The sequence below is a fragment of the Meleagris gallopavo genome, chromosome 29, assembly GCF_000146605.3.
Source record: "Meleagris gallopavo isolate NT-WF06-2002-E0010 breed Aviagen turkey brand Nicholas breeding stock chromosome 29, Turkey_5.1, whole genome shotgun sequence".
Taxonomy (NCBI): domain Eukaryota; kingdom Metazoa; phylum Chordata; class Aves; order Galliformes; family Phasianidae; genus Meleagris; species Meleagris gallopavo.
The window spans coordinates 4,118,517-4,140,395 of record NC_015039.2 but is presented as its reverse complement, the minus strand read 5'-3'; the positions used below and the strand labels follow the sequence as shown (position 1 = coordinate 4,140,395).

At 51.5% G+C, this 21,879-nt stretch overlaps 3 protein-coding genes across 3 annotated transcripts in view; all 3 read left to right on the top strand.

Moving 5' to 3' along the window:
* The window catches only part of LOC100543185 (keratin, type I cytoskeletal 13-like), a 5,408-nt gene extending 2,747 nt beyond the window's left edge, over window positions 1–2,661 (top strand). The window contains exons 4-6 of the mRNA XM_031557075.1: window positions 1,290–1,451; window positions 1,751–1,876; window positions 2,051–2,661. Coding sequence (XP_031412935.1) covers window positions 1,290–1,451; window positions 1,751–1,876; window positions 2,051–2,311 — 549 coding nt within the window. The 3' untranslated portion in view covers window positions 2,312–2,661. The remainder of the gene's footprint in view (window positions 1–1,289; window positions 1,452–1,750; window positions 1,877–2,050) is intronic.
* A 4,524-nt stretch (window positions 2,662–7,185) lies between these two features.
* LOC100543030 (keratin, type I cytoskeletal 19-like) lies at window positions 7,186–13,991 on the top strand. Its single transcript, XM_003213111.3, has 8 exons — window positions 7,186–8,239; window positions 9,161–9,243; window positions 9,660–9,816; window positions 10,032–10,193; window positions 10,472–10,597; window positions 10,704–10,930; window positions 11,147–11,292; window positions 11,877–13,991. The coding sequence occupies exons 1-8, from the start codon at window positions 7,655–7,657 to the stop codon at window positions 11,900–11,902; spliced, it is 1,512 nt and encodes a 503-aa protein (XP_003213159.2). The 5' UTR covers window positions 7,186–7,654; the 3' UTR covers window positions 11,903–13,991.
* A 1,398-nt stretch (window positions 13,992–15,389) lies between these two features.
* On the top strand, window positions 15,390–21,234 carry LOC100541175 (keratin, type I cytoskeletal 13-like). The gene is made up of 8 exons (XM_003213102.3): window positions 15,390–17,017; window positions 17,779–17,861; window positions 18,357–18,513; window positions 18,712–18,873; window positions 19,334–19,459; window positions 19,594–19,820; window positions 20,296–20,426; window positions 20,942–21,234. The coding sequence occupies exons 1-8, from the start codon at window positions 16,529–16,531 to the stop codon at window positions 20,965–20,967; spliced, it is 1,401 nt and encodes a 466-aa protein (XP_003213150.1). The 5' UTR covers window positions 15,390–16,528; the 3' UTR covers window positions 20,968–21,234.
* The last annotated feature ends 645 nt before the right edge of the window (window positions 21,235–21,879 follow it).

Below are 21,879 nucleotides of genomic sequence, written 5' to 3'. Positions count from 1 at the left end.
TTCGAGCTCGCGGCAGCAGCCGGGGGTTTCTCTGGTAGCAGTTTGGGAGAGGGACTGCTCGGGCAGCAGCTGGGTGTCGGCAGCATGAGTGGGGGCAGCTTCAGAGCGACCCAGCGGGCCTGCTCCACCCTCGGGTTCAGCACGGGGGGCATGTGTGCGCGCGGCGTCGGAGGTTTCGGCAGGACCGGTGAGGGGATCCTGTTTGCCAACAATGAGAAGGCGACGATGCAGAACCTCAATGACCGCCTGGCCTCCTACCTGGACAAAGTGCGGCTGCTGGAGAGCGAGAATGCCGAGCTGGAGTGCCGCATCCGGGAGTGGTACGCCAAGGTGGGCCCCAGCTGTGAGCCACGGGACTACAGCTGCTTCCACAAGGAGATTGAAGATCTTCAGAACCAGGTAAAGCATCTCGAGAAATGTCTCACATTTCTTTGGGCTTCGCTTTCACACGTGGACACGATGCCCGGCGGCAGCCTGGAGGAGCAGGAGGTGGCAGCTGACATTCAGCGAGCAGAGGGCAGCAGCTGCGCTCACAGACAGCTGACACTCCTGCAGCCCGCCATGCAGTCTCCCTGCTGTAGTGCCATTTAACTGATTAATAACCCCAAACATAAAACCATTATAGAATAACCGTGTTGCAGTGCTCCAGGTGGACGATTCCTCCAGGCCTCCTGCAGCCGGCAGAACCTGCCAGCCCAAATCTCTCCCTGTGCTTTCTTTCCAGATTCTGTGCGCAGCCATGGAGACCAACAAAATCCTTCTGAACATTGATAACAGTCGGATGACGGCCGACGACTTCCGAGCCAAGTGAGCCCTGCGCTGGGCTGGGGGTCAGGGGAAGGAAGGGGTGGGCACTGAGGTGGTGTGGGGCTGAAACCTGCCCACCCTGCTGCTGTATTAAAGCACAGATCTCTGTGCAAGGCAATGCCCGCAGCATCATGTGCCTGAAGCAAGAGAACTTGGTCCTAATTTTGTCCCTCACACTCAGCTCAAGCACTTGCAGTGCTTTGCTGGCATGTTGAGTTCCTGTTCCTGTGCCTAAGGTATGAGACCGAGTGCAGCCTCCGGCAGAATGTGGACGCGGACATCTGCAATCTGCGCCCTGTGCTGGACCAGCTGGCCAGCTGCAAGGCTGACCTGCAGCTGCAGTGCGAGGCTGTGACCGAGGAGATGTGCTCCCTCAGGGCGAACCATGAGGAGGTCAGATACCCCTCACCCTAAAGAAATCTGTGGGAAGAAGGGAACTTCCTCCAGCTGAGAACATGACCGTTCCGTTGCGCACTGTGCAGGAAATGAGCTGCCTGAGGAAGCAGGCGACCGGAGATGTGAGCGTGGAGGTCAACGCCTGTCCCGGCCCAGACCTGAGGAAGATTCTGGAGGAGCTGCGTTGTCAATATGAGACGCTGATGGAGCGCAACCGCAAGGAGACTGAGCAGTGGTTTGCCTGCAAGGTACGGTGCAGTGTGCGGCTCTGCCCTCTGCCTGCTGAGGGAGATGGAGAAGCGAGAGATCAGTGCTTCTCCACTTCCTGGCAGTGTCTGCACAACAGCAGTTCCAGCTAGGAGAAACTCAGACTGGTTCCACAGCCCCATTGTAGTGCTCTTCTGCTGGTGGCTGAGGAGCTGCAGCGCTGTAGGGTCACGGGGCATGTGGGGCCTGGGCTGGGAACACCTGGGGGCTGCAGCACAAGCAGACGTCTGGGGCTGTGGGGTGGGGAGGGCAGGGCACAGAGTGCTCCTTCTGACCTCAGGTGGAAGAGGTGAACCTGGAGGTCATCACCAGCAGCCAGGAGATAGAGTCGAGCAACAAGCAGGTCACGGAGCTGAGACGCCAGCTGCAGGGCCTGGAGATCAACGTGCAAGCCCAACTGACCATGGTGAGTGATGCACGGTTCTGTCTCAGCCCCCGGCTCCCTGCAGAGAGCTGCAGGAGCAGAACCGCATGGATGGGTACAGTGGGACAGCTCTGCAGTGGGATCCCTTGATAAGAAGTCCAGGCTGCCTGTGACGGCTGCGTAACCCATCCTCCTTTTTGTTGCTTCCATGCTCAGAAAGAAAACCTGGAGTCCTCTCTGGCTGAGACAGAATGCCGCTACAACAAATACCTCACTGAGCTGCAGAGCCAGATCTCCTGCGTGGAACAGCGGCTGGCGGAGATCCGGGCGGAGACGGAGTGCCAGAACCAGGAGTACAAGAGCCTGCTGGACGTCAAGTGCCGCCTGGAGCAGGAGATCCACACCTACCGCTGCCTGCTGGAGGGCGGGCAGCAGGACATCATGTACGCAGGCTGCAGGCAGAGCCGGGCACAGTGACATCCCTGGGCCGTCACTTACAGGAATATGAAAACCTGAGATACAAGCGGTAAAAGAACACAGTGGCAAGGAACCAGCAGAGCCCTACTTCCAGCCAGGGCCAGGAAGCCAACCATGAGGAGTGAGCATTTGGCTCTGACCGATGTCTGACCGTGAGCTCCTTCTCTCCCTGGAAGGGGGTCAGCCCATCGCTCCCACCCTGCGCCAGCCCTGCCCTGCGCTGCGGGGCGGCTCCCGCTGAGCTGGGGAAGGTGCTTCGTGACAGCTGTCATTTAGCTGAGTCCTGCTGGCTCTGCACTGATAGACAGGATTAGGGACGGGCAGTTAAATTCCCTGAAACAATAAATTATCTAAACGTTTTCAGTTTCACATGACAATTTTAATTATGGTTTGGGGAAATTTAATTTGTATGCAAAGCAGCTGGCTCTTCCCTGCTTTCCATGGACTGAGATTTTGAAACAGAGAGGCGCTGTGCACAGAGCTGTCTGAGCCTCCAGCGCCCCGCAGGTGGAGGTGTTTTAATGGGGGTATCCCAAAGAGGGCTCTCCAGCCCCATGTGAGCTACACGAAGCATCAGCTCTCATTCCCAAAGCTCAGTTGCTGCAGTGTGTGAACAGCACTGTTACAAGTGATGGAGTCACTGTCCCTGGAGGGGCTCAGGAGATGTGTAGATGTGGCACTTGGGGACATGGTTGGGCACGGTGGAGATGGGTTGGTAGTTGGATTTGGTGACGTTAGAGGTCTTTTCCAACCTGAATGACTCTACGGTCTCACAGTCAGGGTGTTCTCCCAGGTGGTTCTGAAGAGCTGCAGGGGGAGTCAAGGCCTTCCCAAGCCATTCACCAGGGACAAGCAAGCTTGGGGAAAGAGGGAGGAGAAGGACAGGGGGGTGCGCAAAGAAAACTCCAGACAAAACCATGCTGAACCATGAGCAGGACTCTGCAAACAGGAGACGTCCCTTGGAGGGCTCCCAAAGAACAACCCCCAGAACAAGTAAAGCAAACTAACGGGCAGTGCTCAGCTCCATGTGCAGCACCAGTGGGGATGGGAGGCACCCATGGGACCAAGATGAGGGGACCCCAGCATTGCTCTGCCCGCTGCCATTACCTGGGACGTGCCGGGATCCACACGCTTGCCCCTAATAAAACTGTGCCACTACTGATACAGCTCTGAACCTGAGAAACAATTTCTACAAGTAAGGAATTATACGAGTATTTAGAAACATGTTACACAGATCGTTATGCTCTGGAAGGGATGTCTGCACTGGGGAGAGCTCACGCTGGGAGCGGAGGTCGGAGGCGACGAGGAGGAGCAATTCAGGGCTGCAGGGAGCACAGGGCGGCCCGACGGGCAGCCTTCTGTTTCGCTCGAAAGTCAAGCTTTCATTAAAGTGGGCGTGTGTTAATATAATCTAATATAAGACAATTTGCAGCACCTTTTGAGGTATTATGAATGTGTAGCAACAGGATAAAATCAAGAACAACAAGTTTTCCCAAATAATACTGAAGTAGTAATTTGAAAGCAAAGCTGTGCTGGACCTGACACGCCTTTCTGCCAGGGGAAGCAATTCCAAGAGAAAATGCTAAATAAGGAACCATGAAAGCATCTAAAAAGAAAAAGCGAGCAGGAAGAACCAGCTGGCAGCGTGCGGGCAGATAAAAGGGTGAGACAAATTAATAGGTGAGAGAGAGAGGTTTTGAAAGTCAGATGCAGTAAACAGAAAAAAAAAGTGGTGGTGGTCTACTGCACAGAGAAAGGAACGGGCAACAGATGGAGGAACCGCACTGTTATGCTGCTGTGCTCACTGCTGTGGCCCCTTCCCTAACAGAAGGAGTGGGGGGAGTCAGGGGATGAGCTGCACCAGCAAAGTGCGACAGAAAGATCCCTGAGAAGCGATCTGCACAGCTGTGAGATGTCGGTGAGGAGCAGAAATCAGACAATCAGATCTGCAGAATGTGAGTGCTGGGCAGCAGCTGGGAGTGAAGGGCTGCACTGCACACGCACTGACACTGATTGCAGGCATTGGAATCGTGGGCCGTGAGTTGCTGTATGGCACAAGCTCTAATTTCCCCATAAAAATCTGTTCCATGAAGCACACAGACAGGCGAGCCTCACCCACAGCCCAGTCACCATCCGTGGAACTTGTACTTGAGTTTATTGGGTTGTGTAACATTTGTAAAGAGTTATGTACATCAGCAACGTACTACTATAATCAAGCAGGAGATTTCCTGGCCCGCTGCACCAAATAACTTCATTTACACTGCCTGCAAGACCCACAACCTGGAGATGCACTGCAAGAAGCGATGCTTTAGTGCAAGTATTAAATAAAGGCACTCAGAGAGTTAGTTCTCAGGGCCACGGCTGGCCCACACTCGGGCTGCCTGCAGGATGTGGGCTCTGCCAGGACCTGCCAGACTCTGGCAGCAGCACCGCAGGTCACAGCTGTGCTGCCCGCAGCCCTGAGCTGGAGATCTCTGCAGCTTCCTGCTGCCATAAGTCCTCATCCATCCCGACATGAATTCCCTCATGCTCTGCTTTGCCACGAAGAGCAGCTGTGATCCCAGAGGTGCAGAGGCTGTGCAGTGCACTGTGCTCGAGGCTGACAGGCGCTCGAGGAACTGAAAGCCCTCGAGCTGTGGATCAGGCTGGGAGCTGCAGTAGGAGGAAATCCAGCTGAACACCTCGGCATCATGCTGAGCCTCACTGCTGCCACGAGCCCAGAGCTGAATTGGAGATGTGAGCAGTCTGCAGGAAAGGAGTGACCGCCTCTCCCCGCTCTCTCAGAGTGCAGCAGCACCGCAGCCCACAGCGCTTCCAGCTGCCTCCCAGCACCGCTGATCAGCGCGGGGGATGCAGCTCTGACTCACAGCCCCACAGCATCACAGACTGCATCTGAGAGCTGGGAGTGCGAGGTCTGGAGCCGGCTTAGTATCACTTCAAAGCAGGTTTTAATAAGTGATCCCCAATGGCTATTATGCAAATCATTTCTCGTAATTACAAGTGACAAGATAACATCATATTCCAGAGAGGTTGCACAAACATCACTGAAGCAATGCTTATGAAAGCAAAGTTCTGTCAAATTGGACGCACCCTCCTTGTAGCTGACACGAGTAGCGCTATCAGTTTGATAAGCAAAGTGAGCAAAATGTGGAAGAGATGGCGGCACAGCATGCATGGCTGTATGCTGGGATCACCACAGTCCTACTGCCCTTAGCGGACCTTGGGAATGCAGCACCATCTCACATCAGTGCAACTACACCCCAGTACGAACCCTGTGGGAGAGTGGTAGGATGGGTCCAATCTTGGCTGGTAAGTGTGACTCTGCAGCCCGTGGGGCTCTGAGCCAGGATGCATAAAAATGGCCCATCAGTGACACCAACCAGTTTGCTGTGTGCTGTAAGTCCTGCTCCTTCTGCCATTGGTGGCTGAGGACATGAGCCACCTGCAGTGCTCCCTATCTGCAATATGCCTGCTAAAACTGAGACTCTGAAAGGGAAAAAGGGCGACCTGAGCCCAGAGCGCTGCTCGCTGTAGGCTGCTGCTGGGCAACTTCTGAAAACCGATGCAGCAGAAGCAAAGGTCCAAGCAATCCAGACTTTATATTAATTTCTGCTAGCTCTCACAGCCACACCCTGTCTTCAATTATATTCCTCAAAATGTCTGACAAAAGCCAGATTTCTTCCCTATCCTCCTTTTTGCTCATGATTTTCACTCCGATGAGTCTGGGCTGTGTGGGGAGCAGGGAGATGTGTTTCCAGGAGGAGGATGGACTTGTATTTCAGGTGCTGCAGTCGGCAGTCTGAGCTCTGAGGGACTCCAGTGCTGTCCCTGAGCAAGTTATTTCTCTGCATCCTATGAATAATGAATATTCTAGGATGCTTCCAGCCTTAGGTAGGCGTCTTTTATCACTTTTGATCTAAACAAAGAAATAAATGAGCTCACTGGAGAGCAGAATCCTAATGTATACTCATGAGAAGATGATCACATCTACACATTCTTGGGGTCATTTGCCCACCCCGAGGATGGGCATCACTGCAGTGCCACTAGCAGAGAAGGCGGAGCACATCAGTGCAGTGTCCCCTACCCTCGTCCCCAGGTGACGGCTGCTCTCGGGGCTGCCCATGGGGTGTCACAGATTTATCCCAGCAGCTTCTGTAACTACGCACAGGGACATCCTCAAATGGAAGGTTGCTTGTGAGTAAAAGTGGCTGGAAATTCCACGCTGCAGGGAAGAGAAGCATCTGTCCCTCGAAGAGCAGAATATCCTCTCATTACTGCAGTCTGATGGACAAAGGCACCTGTGCTGGCTAAGCCAGTCTTCCCCGCGCTCCCCAGATGCTCTCCCAGCAGTGATGGTCAGGCTGTGCCAACGCATTACCGCTCTGACAAACACAGACAGTACATGTGGAAAGCTTTTCTCCTTTTCCTTTTGTGCTCAATACAATTTTGGTTGTTGGTGATGGCAGTGACCTGCTGGATCTCGTCACAGTCGGGACAGGGAACCCCATGAATCGCCCATCTTTCCTGCGAGTTCCTTCTTTATCTATGGACGGCACAAACTGAACGACTACAGCAACAAAAAATAACTTCAGAGAGGCACTTCAGTCTGTGTGACACAGGATCAAGGGGCAGACAGGAACTTCCAGTGCTTCGCAGACTGTGAGCAAGTTGAGTTCCTGGGCTGGCATGACAGAAACATGGGCTATGGATGAGGTGACTGGAGAAATCTCGCAGTAGAGGTACCTGAGCCCTCTGCCTGTAATTGCGCCGGCTGGCAGGCATCAGCACCGCGACACCCCGGCTCTTTTTGCTCCTATGGTCACCATTGTTCATGCTTTTCAGAAGTGTAAATTTAAATTAACTGCCCACTTTGATTCCACGCAGTCTACTGTAGCACATGATACAAAAATGTTTGCTGGACTAAGAATAAAATAAATACAAATTAATAAAAGATAAAAGGGACTTTGATGTTATAAATACCATTGCTGCTTCTTTGTACATAATCTAGGGCAACTTTTTTTCTTGACTTCTTGTAAAGTTTGCATCACACAAAAAGCTGATGACTCATAAAACATTATTTTATTTTTTGGAATAAGCTGCTGACATGTAAAGTATCTTCCTTGTGAACTGGGATTTCTAGAGGGAAACTGCCTATGGGTTATTTATTCCTGGCATAAACAGTGAGACTAGCCAGCCCCGTGGGAAGAAGAAACACCCCAGAGGTGGCACCCGCTTGGAAGGTATAAATAGGGATCTGCGGCAGCGACCAACCTGCAGTCTGATTCCGTATCACGCTCTGCATCTTGCTTTGGGCTTTGGGTTGGATTTGCAGCTGTCCTCACAATGAGTTGTAGTATTAAGCAGACAACTGGCTCTCTCAGGGGCAGGACCAGCGGTGGCAGCTGTGTTATTGGTGGTGGTGGTGGTGGTGGAGGAGCGCGGATTTCCTCGGTCTCCTCTGGAAGATACACGACTTGTGGGATAGGCAGTAGCCGAGGGTTCTCTGGGAGAAGCTACTGCAGTGGTGTGAATTACGGAGGAGGACTGAGCAGCGGCAGTCTGGTCGGTGGGAGCTATGGAGGTGGCTTAGGAGCCACTGTCCTCGGAGGATGTTCAGGCATTGGATTCAGCGGTGGCAGTGCCCGCTTTGGTGGTGGCATTGGAGGTGGCCTTGGTATCGGCATTGGTGGAGGGGTAGTTGGAGGGGGTTTTGCTGGTGATGGCATTCTTCTTTCTGGTGACGAAAAAGTCACCATGCAGAACCTTAACGACCGCCTGGCTTCTTACCTGGACAAGGTGAGGTGCCTGGAACAAGAAAATGCTGACCTGGAGTGCAGAATCAGGGAGTGGTACGCCAAGCAGGGCCCCTTTTGTGAGCCACGGGACTACAGCTGCTATTATAAAGAGATAGAAGATCTTCAGAACCAGGTAACATCACTTCTCAGCTGCTTCCTCGCTTGTAAACTTCTCCCACGCTGTTGCTTCACAGCTTAATGCAGCTATTGAGAGTAACATTTCACTGTAGTAAAACGCTCCTCGTAAACAGACATTAAGACAACTGCCTGTAGAGAGCCCTGGAGCTCAAACGTAAAAGTCTTGAGAGTTTGGATTGTTTCCATTGCTTTTATTCATCAGATATATTTGAAAGGGAAAGTGTTGTGGGCATGGAATACATCTGGATTGGCTCAGCAGTCCGTCTCAGTTAGATTTTGCCAAGGCGTTTGAGTGGATGATTGCCAAGAGAACGACTAAATGAGAGATAAATAACAAGCCGTATGGGCTTATTCTGTCATTCATCTTGCAGAATTCCAATTAAACATTGCTTCCTTTATTTACACATTTACTCTTACAGAACTGGGAAGTATTGGGCACCTCATTAGAAGTGAGAACAAAGAGAGCATTGCCAGAATGCAAGTTAAAATTAAAAAGGTTTTTGCAGAGCATGTGTTTGGCAAAACTTCTAGGATGCCAACACACAGAGAAAGAAGTGAAAGGAATCCAGGAAACAAACAGAATGAGACAGACCTATAATTAAGTCTTGGAAAAGCTTTTATATCTCTTATCCATTAAAGTAAGATTTAGACTTAAAAGGCTGGGAGGATCGCAGCAGGCGCTGGGCAGCACTGATAACACCTCCCTGTCCGCACCTGAACTCTGTCTTTCAGCTTTTTAATGCCTCCCCAGTGCTGTGCTGAATGCTCACACTGGCCTGCTGTGCTCAGCTGCCCTGCGCCCGCCAGCCAACAGCACACAGAGCCTGGGGTTTGGTCTGCTGCACCGCATGCACTGCAGCCCGAGGGGATGGGGACGAGGCTTCACGAGTGACCACTGAACTCTCTTCTTTTCCAGATTGTCTGTGCAACCATAGACAACAACAAGATCATTCTGAACATCGACAACAGCCGGATGACAGCTGATGACTTCCGAGTGAAGTGAGTGCTCCTGGTGCTGCAGCAGGCTGTCAGGATGCGGCTCAGGGCTGCAGGCTGTGCAGAAGGGCTCCTGCAGCCGCAGCCGTTACCTCCAGAGCTGCCTTCATGTCTGGGCAACAGCACAGTTCTGTGTGCAGATGGGAGCTGTGCAGAAAGCACCCAGAAGGTTTTGCACCTGGCTTCTTAAGGGAGATTTTTGTTTTCTCTTGTTAGAGCATGGAAATGTGGTGAGCGACCCCTCACAAAGTTGTAGAGAAAGTGGGTTGAGGGCAGACCTAATAAGGGGATCCTTCCACCGCTTCCCTCAGCATCCCGGGAGGCTGGTTAGGAAATGGCTGTAAGAAAGACATCTGCAGAAAAAAGCAGATGATGGGGTCAGATGCTGACTGCTCTCTCTGGCTTTCTTTCTCACTCAGGTACGAGACGGAGCTGGCCCTTCGCCAGAGCGTGGAGGCTGACATCAACGGGCTGCGCCAGGTCCTGGACCAGCTGACGCTCTGCAGGTCCGACCTGGAGGCACAGCTGGAGTCGCTGCGGGAGGAGCTCTGCTGCCTGAAGAAGAACCATGAGGAGGTAGGCTGATGGCCCCTGCCCAAAGCCTCCCTTCACTCAGGATCTGTGCTCTCCCTCACCTTGGTTGTGCAGGGCTGATACTGCAAAGGGCTTCGCTTCCCCTGCTGGATGGAGCTGCCACAGGGAGCTGGGAGCTGGCAGTGCCCCCAGCCGGGATCCTCCCTGCTCTCCCCGGTGTTTTCCTTGCTTCTGAAACCTGATATGGTTTTCTCCAGGAAATGAACTGTCTGAGGAAACAGTCAACTGGAGATGTGAGTGTGGAGGTCAATGCCTGTCCTGGCCCTGACCTCAGGAAGATTCTGGAGGAGATGAGGTGCCAGTATGAGACACTGATTGAACGCAATCGCAAAGAAGTGGAGGATTGGTACGAGTGCAAGGTGAGCAAAGTTATTCAGCTGTGACTTCTCCAGGCTGTGGTTCCACAGCACTTTACCTTAGGTTAAATCCACATGTCTGCAACAGTATTTGGCACTGATTTTGACTGCCCAAATACCACAGGGGATGCTGCCTCTGCGCGTCCCCTTGGGTTGAGAGAGTTCACCCAAAGTGTTCTCATTTCATGCTTTTTGCTTCCTCCTGCTCTTTGCTTAATCCTTAGCCTGAGTTACAGTGAAACACTCCCTTAACAACTTTGCTCTGGCTTGGTGATTTGCAGATCGAGGAGGTGAATCGGGAGGTTATCACGAGCGGTCAGGAGGTGGAGACGTGCAACAATCAGGTCACCGAGCTGAGGCGGCAGCTGCAGGCCCTGGAGATCGACCTGCAGGCTCAGCTCAGCCAGGTGCGTGCGCAGCTCACTGCTGCAGCTCTGCTTCAAGGCAAGAACCTGCAGTTAAGTGCAGCTTCCTCATGGCCGTATTTCTGTTGTGCCACCTGTCACCCTGCAGAGGGACAACCTGGAGTCCTCTCTGGCTGAGACAGAATGCCGTTACAACAACCACCTCGGTGAGCTGCAGACTCAGATCACATGTGTGGAGCAGCAGCTGGCGGACCTGCGGGCGGAGATGGAGTGCCAGAACCAGGAGTACAAGATCCTGCTGGACGTCAAGTGCCGCCTGGAGCAGGAGATCCACACCTACCGCTGCCTGCTGGAGGGTGGACAGCAGGACCTCATGTGAGTACACCCGAGACACGAGGGACACTAGAATGCCTTCGTTATGTGTACTTTAGAATACCCAAGCACTGCCACAAGAAGAAAGCTCGCTGCAGTAGTCAGCCACGTTTATGCCAAAGACAAAATCAGACGAAGAGCAAAGGGTCAATGCACAAACTGTCGTTCTAATTTATCCGCCATTCCCTTCACTAAAACGTTCTTTTCCTTTCCACTCAGTCAGCAAGGAGGAATTAGTCAGTTGTCGGGTCTAGGAGGAGGAGTTGCACGAACAGGAGGAATAGGAGGAGGAGGCATCATCCGAACAAGCCACACGTACACTTCGTCTGCCCAGATGCCATCCTGTGCAGCTGCGGAGATACAAGGTGAGGGCTGCAGAGCTCCGCTGGGCTTCAAGCCCTCTCTGCTCGACTGCAATGCTACCAGATGGGAGGGGGCAGAGGGTAGGGAAGGGAAGGACAGAGTCAGAATACAGGCAAGGTACAGACAGCAGAGAACAGGGAGAAAGGACTGGTCTGAAATCCAGGGCAAAGGAATGAGCAGGAGAAAGGAGTGCTCTGAAAACCAGAAGAGAAGCAGGGACTGTGGGAATTTTGGTAGAAAATTATCAGTACTATTCCTTCCAGCCAAACTGAAAGAGAAATAAATGATGGTGGCAGCTGGTGCAGCAGAACGAGGGTGAGTGGAGCACTGTGCAGTGCTCAGCCCAGTGCTGTGTCTGCAGCTCCCACCATTTGGCACTGCTATGGAGAAGGGCAGAGCATGCCTGAGCCACCATGGGTCCCATCTGCCTGATTGCAGGCAGCAAGCAGCACTTCCTGCAGGGCTGGCATTCATCTGAAATTCCAGCTGAGCTGGCTCCTGAGGTGATCATGTGTACAGAATGATAGCACGGGAAAGAATCTGGTTTTGCTCTAAACAACGTCATGTTTTCCTTTGATCTCTCCAGTGCCTTGCAGAAGGATTTGTGATTAAGCAAAGAAAAGAGAATATCCAATGAGAGATCCCTGAAGCAGAGCCACGGATAAAGAGAGAATATTTACTGTATGCCTTTGCAAAGAGCAAGGAACTGCTCCTTTGTATTACTCAGCAATGCTACGCGATGTGCCAGAGGGATAAGCAGAGCGTTGGGCCACATTCTGCTTTATTTTGCTATTTGCTTTTTCCAATCTGTATTGCTGCACCAGCCCAACCACCATGGCTGCTGCTGGAGGTCTCCAGTACTATGATCACTAATGCACCTGCTGGTGAAAAAAACTTCTCTAATAAAACTGTGCTTCTGCATGATGCAATCAACAAAGCCATGTCCACACTCTGATTCCTGCAGCCATACAGGTGCTGCCCATATGCTTCCATGTTTTGCTAAAACACACCTATATACAAATATGTGGGAAAATAAGGAGAGCTTAGCCTGGCTGAAAGTCAGTGCCAGAACAGGGATATCATGTCCTTCAGCTCTGACAGTGTGGTGTGACCCTAACCCTAACCCAAGCCCTAACTCTAACCCTAACCCCCCCACCTGGGGAGTGGGGTTGGTTGGAAGAGAAGCCCTTGGTCTTCACTATCAGTGCCAGTTTCTGCTGGTTTGGTTTTCTGTCATGTTCAGAGCCATCCCTTTCATTTTATAGGAACCTTTCCACTGGGAACAGGACTGGTGGCAAAAGGTTCATTTCTTACCTGCTCTCGCGTAGCCACTGAGGCACATCATCCTATTTCAAAAAGTTTCAGCCTGAACATCAGAAACTGCTGACAGATCATCTTGACACTTAGCACACCTTCCAAGAACTGGCAGAGGCAGTGGGAGCTGAAAATGTGCAGTTCCACAGAAAACATGATGGAGAAAACACCAGCTAGGGTCTTTCAGTACCCAGAGCCATTATTTCTTAAAGCTCAGAAGCAAGACAAGGGCCCCTCTGCCTCTGGGCCCCAGAGTGACCTGCAGCTGATGTGGAGTCAGTGTGGATGGGCACAGCAGCATGCATGCCTCTTGATGCTGACCTGCACAGAAGAGCAAGTGCAGCAGTTTGGCAACTTGGGGCCCTGCAGCACTTCTGGTGGGTGTAATCATGGGATGCGTCCACAGAGAGCTTATAGAGTCATTCTGGGTTTGGAGAACATTCAGAGAAAAGCTGGAATGAACTGGGGGTGTTTTGGGGATTAGAATGTTTGCTGGACCAGACAAGCAAGCAATGATTTTACACATTCACTCCTCCCCACAGCTTTACAGCTACAGCCCTGGACACGGGCTGTACCCCTGGTGCACTGCCTTGTATTGGGTACAGAAAGTCACATTCACATGTTCACACATTCCCCTAAGGGTGCCTCAGCACAGCATCCCCTGCCTTGCTGCCAAGCTGGAGACATGAAGCAGTCACTCCCCAGGGAGGGGAAAGGCCACAGAGACAAAAACATTTCAGGACCAAGCACACAGTGCAGCGTGGCACACTTCTGCAGCCTCAGTCTTCATATGGAAACTGATTTCTCTACAGAAATATATTCACTATAACACGGAACCTTCCAGATCAGTAGCACTATTCAGGGACCAGAGCAAAGTGAGACATTGCAGCATGGAACAGCTGCAATAATGACACATCAGTGGGTGTTTTCAAAGCAAGACTCTACATCAAGTCTACATCAAGACGAGTTCCATGCCCAGGGAAAGTCTTGGACTTGATGGAAGACGTGTACAGCGTGTGCTTCCCAGGAGACTGAAGGAGACACTCATTGTGGTTACAGAGGAGAAGTTCCACTGCTGGACTCCTCAGTGCATATCCATCCCAGTTCTCAGAGCTGGGGCTGTGAAGAAGTCACAAAGCAGATCTTCTCATGTTCCTTCCCCACTGTATTCCCCTGCCTTGCTCAGTGCCAAGGCAGACAGTAAGACAATCTGCTGCCCTTTCTGGTCTTGTCCTTTCCCATATAGCAGTCCTTCACTCGCTCATTGCTACAACTATGAAGACCCTGCACTGACACACTTCCAGCTTTAAGTCTCCTGGAATCTCCAGGCTGCCCCAGGAGCAGAAGAGCTGTGCTGCCTTCCTTCTCCTGTGAACTGCTGCTGACATCTAGCTGAGCGCCCACACTCATGGCAATGGCTTCCCACCCTCCCAAGGCGTCCGCGGGAGCAGCACAGGCACTTTCACAAAAGAGCTGTCCTACATTCCTGACAGGTGAAAGAGACCTAATGACATGGCCAGAAGGACTCCACTCACCCAGGGTTATGAATATGGCCCTGGAAAGCCCTCAGGGACACACAGTCAGCTCCTGAGACACTGGGTCTACGAGTTGGGATGCGTCTGGAAAGCAGCTTATGAGAAGGTAGCTTGGGATAAACAGTCCCAACAGAAAACACCCTCCAAATAACCATGCATTAGGGAGCTGCAAATTACGGAGCTGCAGACCTTGGTCTGGAAATTACATTTCCATGAGATTTCCATGCTTGTTTGTGCTAGTTGGACCAGACCCAGGAACCTTATGAGTACACCTAACAAAAACAGGAGGAGAGGAAGCTTAGTTTATGACTTCTTTAGACCTTCACAGCAGTAATTTCCCCTGGCTTGACTAGAGTACCCATTTCCTGAAGACAAAAAGGAAAATGCAGGAGAGTGGGCATTATTGTGCCAGGGAGAGCTGCCCACTGCAGGGCCGAGAGCCGTGCTATCATTGCAGCCATCACCACAATGGCACACAGGCATCCTCCCATCCCACAAAGGGGTGTCCTGTGTTTCTGCCTGCATTATCCTGATGTTCTAAAATGATAACCGTGAAGGAGAGGAAGGAATGCGTGCTCACTCAGGAAAGATGCTTGCTGCAGACAGCTATTGGGAAACTTCTGAAGAATCATATGCGGACAAGGCAAAGCTTCCAGCAACGCAGCATTACATCAGTTTCGGTTCATTCTTACCACCACACCCTCACTCCTATTATGCTCCCCATTCTTGGTAACGAAATCCAGATATTCTGTTTCTAAGCACAATCGCTATTTGCTGAAGTTATGTGTTCTTAGCTCTGCTCTTTGTTCAGCCCTGATCGGAGCGCAGCATGGCAGGACTGAAGGCATCAGCAGAGCCAGCAGCAGCTCCTTGTTGCTGATAAATCTCTCTGAGCGTCTGCACAGCTCTGTCTCCATCCTGCTGGAGATAGCACAGGAATGCTGCTGGCTTTCATTGCACCACATAAGTAATGTCCAAGGATGAGAGATAAGAGAAGGCATCTTTATAGAGAAATCGGGAGAGTAAGAACAATAAAGTGATGGGTAAATCCACAAATAGTGCCAGGCTTTGGTCTTTCGGTAAATGGGGTTGTTTGCTTGCCATAAGAGCAGCTGCTCCAGCCCACCGTCCAGACACGGAGTGGGAGTTTCACCTTTCTGTGCTCTGCTGGCGTGGGCTTAGGGTGGCTCTTGGTGGATGCATCCCCAGCCCAGCAGCTGCTGCAGACAGTTCTCCCCACACAGCATCCCAGCTCGGTGTGTCCACAAAGCAGCTCAGCTGGAACGTTGATGTCAAAAAAATGAAAGATTTTTCCTTTTCACTTTTTCTGCCCAGCTAAGATTTGGAGAGATGAGGGATAGACCAGAACCTCTATTTCATACTTAATCCATCTTTTCCAAGCCAGTGTAGGACTATTCCAGGCAACAACTGCTCCACTGCCTTCATGGGCAGTTCTGTCCTCACGTCTCCCAGCAGTGGTCTAGAATTGCATTTAGCACACAGCACGCTGACACAGACTTTCCCTGCAGGGTCTTTCCAGCCTCACTCACTTTGAAAAGCCCACCTCCCCCAGCAGTGCTCACCTGCCATTACATGAGAACGGCAGCAGCACCTTTCACTGAGCAGCAGGACAGCATTTAAAGCCCTATTGTGTTATTTTACGCTCTCCATAAAAAGCAATAAATCCTCTGTGAACCACTGGTCAGCCACAGATCACACATGAAGCATCTTTCGTCTGTGTCCATTAAGAGATCACTGCACATCATCATGGCTCACAGCAGAGTGTTCTGGAATTGTCATTTCAGCAGTGGAGAGACTTAAAGGTTAATCTCTCCGTCTCTGATCTCTCCACAAAGTTCTTACATCATTCTTCATACATCATCCCAGAATCCAACTTTGTACATACGTTTTCATCTTACATATTCCAACATCAGCAGCTTGTATGAAACCTGCTTATTCAACTCAAAATAAAATGAAAATAAATTAATGAGAGATAAAGAGCTCTTTGATGCAATAACCTTTAATGATTTCTTCCTGGTATATAATTTAGGACAGTGTTTTTCCTGGCTTAATGTTGTAAAGTTTGCATCATAAACAAAAAGCTGATGATTCATAAAACATTATTGCTAATGTATTTTTGAAATAAGCAAGAGACATGTAAAGTATCTTCCTTGTCTACTGGGAATCTTGAAAGGAAACTTCCCTTTGAGAAATTATTCTTGGCACCAATGGCTGGAGTAGCCAGCCTTATGGGAACAGGAACAGCGGTGACACCCACTGTGGAAGGTATAAATAGAGTCCTGTGGCAGCAGACAACTTGCAGTCTGATTCAGTATCAAGCTGTGCGTCTTGCTTTGGGCTTCTGCTTGCATTTCCAGCCGCTGTCGCGATGAGTTGCAACATTAAGGAGACGATTACTGTGTCTAGCAAAGGCAGGAGCAGTGGTGGCAGCTGTATCATTGGTGGTGGTGGTGGAGCACGGATTTCTTCCTATGCGATAGGCAGTGGCAGAGGTTTTTCTGGAAGGAGTTACTGCGGTGGAGTGAATTATGGAGGGGGACTGAGTGTCGGTAGCTTGGCTGGTGGGAGCTATGGAGGTGGCAACTGCTATGGCAATGGCCTTGGTTTTGGCATCGGAGGCGGTGTGGTGGTCGGTGGCCTTGGTGGCGACTGCTTGCTTTCATCCTGCGATGAGAAAGTGACCATGCAAAATCTCAATGACCGCCTGGCTTCCTACCTGGACAAGGTGAAGTGCTTGGAGAAGGAAAATGCAGAGCTGGAATGCAGAATCCGAGAGTGGTACGCTACACAGGGCCTCTCCTGCGAGCCCCGGGACTACAGCTGCTATTACAAAGAAATTGAAGATCTTCAGAATCAGGTAAAGCCATTTTTCAGTTATTCCTCCACTTTCTATTTTTTCGATTTGCATTCAGGGCTTACTGCAATTGTTAGAGGTAATGTTACTGCTGTAGAATGTGTTTGCAAACATAAATGGCAGCAATTTCCTCCAGGATGTTGTTGAGTGGGGTCATGCTGTGAGGCCATACGAGTGGGATAATGCTCTTCAGAGAAAAAAGGATGCCTTGTTACACTGGGTTCTGATTATATAGTTATGGATATGGCAAAGCAAAAGGAGCAGTAGAGTAAGAGAAAATCTCACCCCACTGATGGTGACCCAAACGAAGCATTATAAATGCTATGTGAGGGTGTTTAAAATGCTCTGTGCAGTAGCACAAAGAGCCTGACAATAAAATGTCCACACTGAAAGTGAAGACGTTTAGGCTTTAAGGTACCTCCCAGCTTCTCCCGGAAAACTCTTAAGCTTGAGACCAAGCACCAGGCAGTCTGCGTGTCAGCTTTAAGGTGAAGCATCTCTGGAACTTGTCTTCAGACCCTGAAGCTGGGATTGCCCATCTCACAGCTCTCCAACTCCCAGTCCTGCACAGCCCAGCTCTTCTCCTTGCTGCCTGCCCATCAGGGAGGCAAAGCTCCTCCTGCAAGTGCTCTGCTCAAGGACCAAACCTATGGGGAGAGAGATAGTGGGAAATGGGAATCAGAAAGAGCTCCTGCTTAGCATAGGTGCAACCGTGGAGCACAGCAGAGAGAAGGGAGCTGTTCTCATGCTCTGCTCTTTTCCAGATTGTCTGTGCGACCATTGATAACAACAAGATCATTCTGGACATCGACAACAGCAGGATGGCTGCTGATGATTTCCGTGTGAAGTGAGTGTCCCCGAGCACCAAACCCACACCCCCAGCCCCTCATCCCAGTGCACTGTGCTCACAGACACCTCAGACGAGTCTCACTGCAACACCACGTTAGGACGGGATGGGATGATGAAAGGCATTTTGCCCTTGGTCATCAGCCCTCCCTTAATTACTGTTCTGAGGTAAAACATTTGGCAACAGTGTTTGCTGGTTAGGGCCAGGGACTGGCATTGCAGGGAGTGGCCCTTAGTGGTGCAGTCAGTGCATCCCCATCACACACCACTGCAGATTGGGATCAGCAAAGCAGCTGAGCGATGGGTGAACGACAGCAGATACTGCTTTCAGGAGAGGGAGGAAAACAGGTGGGGAAGAACAGCTTGCACATAACAAACCTCAAATGCTCAGTGCATTCAGCTTAGACAGCAAAACTCAGTACAGAGCACGTAGACGGGAAGAGGAGGTTCATAAGCAGAGAGCAAGTTCTCATTTTCTGCTTTCTTTCTCACTCAGGTACGAGACGGAGCTGGCCCTTCGTCAGAGCGTGGAGGCTGACATCAACGGGCTGCGCCAGGTCCTGGACCAGCTGACGCTCTGCAGGTCCGACCTGGAGGCACAGCTGGAGTCGCTGCGGGAGGAGCTCTGCTGCCTGAAGAAGAACCATGAGGAGGTAGGCTGGGGGGCTGCTGCTGCTCTGCAGAGCCCTGGCACAGAACTTTTCACCTAAGGACCGTGCTTTAAGTTACCCAACAGATCTGCAGCACTGCTCTGCACCTCACAGCTGCGTTGGGAGGCACCGCTCACAGCGAGCGCCGCTCAGCACCCAGCTCTGCTCCTTTGTGCTGTCTAATCCGGGCTGTATTTCCAGGAAATGAACTGTCTGAGAAAGCAATCTACTGGAGATGTGAGTGTGGAGGTCAACGCCTGCCCTGGGCCAGATCTCAGGCAGATCTTGGAGGATTTGAGATGTCAGTATGAAACACTGATAGCGCGCAACCGCAAGGAAGTTGAGGATTGGTACGAGTGCAAGGTAAGCAACATAAACCTGCTGCCAGACAGACTGACGTGCACAGGGGCACAGACTGTGACCAGGGCACAGAAGCACTTCAGAAAACACACACGGAGACAACAAGCTGTTGTTCTCTACGCACTCCTGAGATCAGCACTGCTTTACACGCCGTGCTCTGCGGGAGGCACAGGCCTGTCTGACCAGTTTGCTGCGTCCCATCTGGCGGAGCAGCTGCCCCTCGAGGCCTTGTAGTGCAGTGCTGGAACTGAAACCTTCCACGCTGGGATTAAAGAGCCCTGGTAGCCTGGAGGTTAATGTGATTTGAAAACAGCAAACAGACAAGTCAGTGGTTAACGCCCAGCACACACGGCTCGCCGTGCCCACCTGGGGCTGTGCTGCTACTCACTGTGAGCTGTGCTGTAGGAGTTCAGCCTGCACAGATATTCTCTGAGGGGCTTTGCTCTGGCTTGGTGATTTGCAGATCGAGGAGGTGAATCGGGAGGTTATCACGAGCGGTCAGGAGGTGGAGACGTGCAACAATCAGGTCACCGAGCTGAGGCGGCAGCTGCAGGCCCTGGAGATCGACCTGCAGGCTCAGCTCAGCCAGGTGCGTGCGCAGCTCACTGACAGCTGCATGCAGGCTCTGCAGAGCGGCTCTTCTGCTCTCACTGTGGAAACAGCAAACGGTGCGGTGACATGCGAGTGAATGCCGTTTCTTTGTGTGGTTGTCTTGTTTATCAGAGGAATAATCTAGAATCCTCCCTGGCTGAGACGGAGTGCCAGTATAACACGCTGCTCGGCGAGCTACAGAACCAGATCACGTGTGTGGAGCAGCAGTTGGCGGAAATAAGAGCAGAAATAGAGTGCCAGAACCAGGAGTACAAGACCTTATTGGACGTCAAGTGCCGTTTGGAACAGGAGATTCAGACCTACCGCTGCTTGTTGGAAGGAGGACAGCAGGACCTTATGTACGTAGATCTCCGAATCCGACAGAATCAGGGAAAATATCAAGGATCTGCTTTACGGGTTGGGAATTATTTGATATCTCTGGTCCATCTCAGTGCTCTGAGATGAAAATGTCTCCTGAGCTGCTTTACTACAATGAGTGTTCAGTTCTGAACTAAATGTCACTCCTTGGGATCTGCAAAGCAGAAAAACCGAATCTTCCAACACCACAACTTCCAGTGTTATGTCCTCGTTTGTCACAGTGTTTTCTGTGATCAGATGGGTGACAACTGTCAAAAGAAGAAGACCATTTGCAGGGCTCTGCCACCTCCATGCCAAAGGGGGGCGTGGAAAGCAAAATGAGAAAAGAACACCACGTAAAGTGCTCTGTGATATTTCTAACCTCTATAAATGGCATAATGTGATACTTTGAGCCCCTGGTAGTGCCATGTAAGGTTCTAACGCTGCCCATTTCTCTCCCCACACGCATCCCATCAGTCACGGAGGAGGAATCGGAGTAGGGAGCGGTGTTGGAGGAGGAGTCATTAGGACAAGCCACACCTACACTACAACCACAGCATCCCACTGCCAGCCACAAGTCCCGCCCTGCAAGACCGGGGACATACAGGGTAAGAGCTGCTTCCACACCTTTTTGCCCAGTTTGTTCCTTTGCAATAAGGCCAGGAGACAACACTTTGTCCTAAACCACCATTCTTTCTCAGAGAGTTACAGTGCTGCAGTTTGGGCTGTTTGGCACTGCAGGGCAAAACTGCAGCACCACTAAGAAGTAAGCTTAGAGCTTGGACACAATCCGGAGCAATAGAAAGAAAATGCAAGATGTGGGAGTGTGAGGAGAAGGTTGGGGAGGTGAGGCATAGGGGAAAGGTGGATGTAGGAGAGACCCGCAGGGCTGAGCCATGGGGCTGCAATGGGCACAAAGAGACAATCTGTCATCCTATGGCTGCAGTTTGCCAACAAAGCACAATTATTTCGGGAGTTTCTGGGATTTCCTGGGCTCCCCACCACCCGCTCTTGTTTAACAGAGCCTATCATTGAAATAAGTGTCCCACAAAGCCCAATTTTTGTTCCTCTTTGAAGGATTTCCTCTGCCTGAATCAAAATAATGCTTTCTTTTTTTCTGCAGTGACCTGCAGGAGAATCTGTGATTGAGGATAATTGGACCAGGAGATGACACACAGAGAAACTCACAGACAAAACAAGAACACTCCGTGTTCACTGCATGCCTCTATGCAGACAAAGTAGAAATCAGCGACGCTTTGCTGTGTATCTCACAGGGCCCCCTGTGGGTCTCCTTTTCTCATTCTGCTGCTTCTGTAACGCTGCAATCTCTAGAAGTTACTTCTGTTAGTCAGGATCACTAATGTACCTGCTGGTGAAAAAAACTTCTCTAATAAAACTGTGCTTCTGCCTGATGCAATCAACAAAGCCGTGTCCGCACTCTGATTCCCGCAGCCCAGCAGTGCTGAGCGCAGTGCAGCCCCGGGCTCAGCAGGGAGCTGAGCACAGAGCCCAGCACAGCAGCAGCTCTGAGGATGGGCCCCGTGCTCTCTGCCCCCCACAGGCACTGCCCGCGGCTCTGCACACCCTGTGCTCTGCACCATACAGGTGGCTGGCCGAAACAACAGCCAAAAGAGCCGAGTGGGAAAAGCACCCGACCCAAAAGCCCATTTCATGCCCATCGTACAGCCTGTAATGACCTAGCGCAAACACGACCCGGGACTGAAGGCATGCAAAGATGTCGGAGTCCAACAGCGAAGACTTCAAACTGGGTCTGAAGCATAAGAGCAAATCCGCTGCCCGCTGCAGCCCCGAGCGGCCCCGGGAAGCCCCGGCCCTCCGGAGAGCCACGGCGCCCTCTGGCGGCACGGAGCCGCTACGGCATTGCAGGGCACGGCATTGCACGGCACTGTCGGCAAGGCACGGCACGGCACTACACGACACTGCACGGCACGGCATTGCACGGCATTGCACGGCACTACACGACGCTGCACGGCACGGCACGGCACGACATTACCACGGCGCGAGCAAAGCACTTCCACGGGCGCTGAACGCCGCAGACCC

Coding starts and splice junctions, on each gene's coding strand:
- LOC100543030 (XM_003213111.3), top strand. CDS start 7,655: ATGAGTTGTAGTATTAAGCAGACAACTGGCTCTCTCAGGGGCAGGACC. Junction 10,194..10,471: donor AGGATTGGTACGAGTGCAAG/GTGAGCAAAGTT, acceptor GGTGATTTGCAG/ATCGAGGAGGTGAATCGGGA. Junction 10,598..10,703: donor TGCAGGCTCAGCTCAGCCAG/GTGCGTGCGCAG, acceptor GTCACCCTGCAG/AGGGACAACCTGGAGTCCTC.
- LOC100541175 (XM_003213102.3), top strand. CDS start 16,529: ATGAGTTGCAACATTAAGGAGACGATTACTGTGTCTAGCAAAGGCAGG. Junction 17,018..17,778: donor TTGAAGATCTTCAGAATCAG/GTAAAGCCATTT, acceptor GCTCTTTTCCAG/ATTGTCTGTGCGACCATTGA. Junction 19,460..19,593: donor TGCAGGCTCAGCTCAGCCAG/GTGCGTGCGCAG, acceptor CTTGTTTATCAG/AGGAATAATCTAGAATCCTC.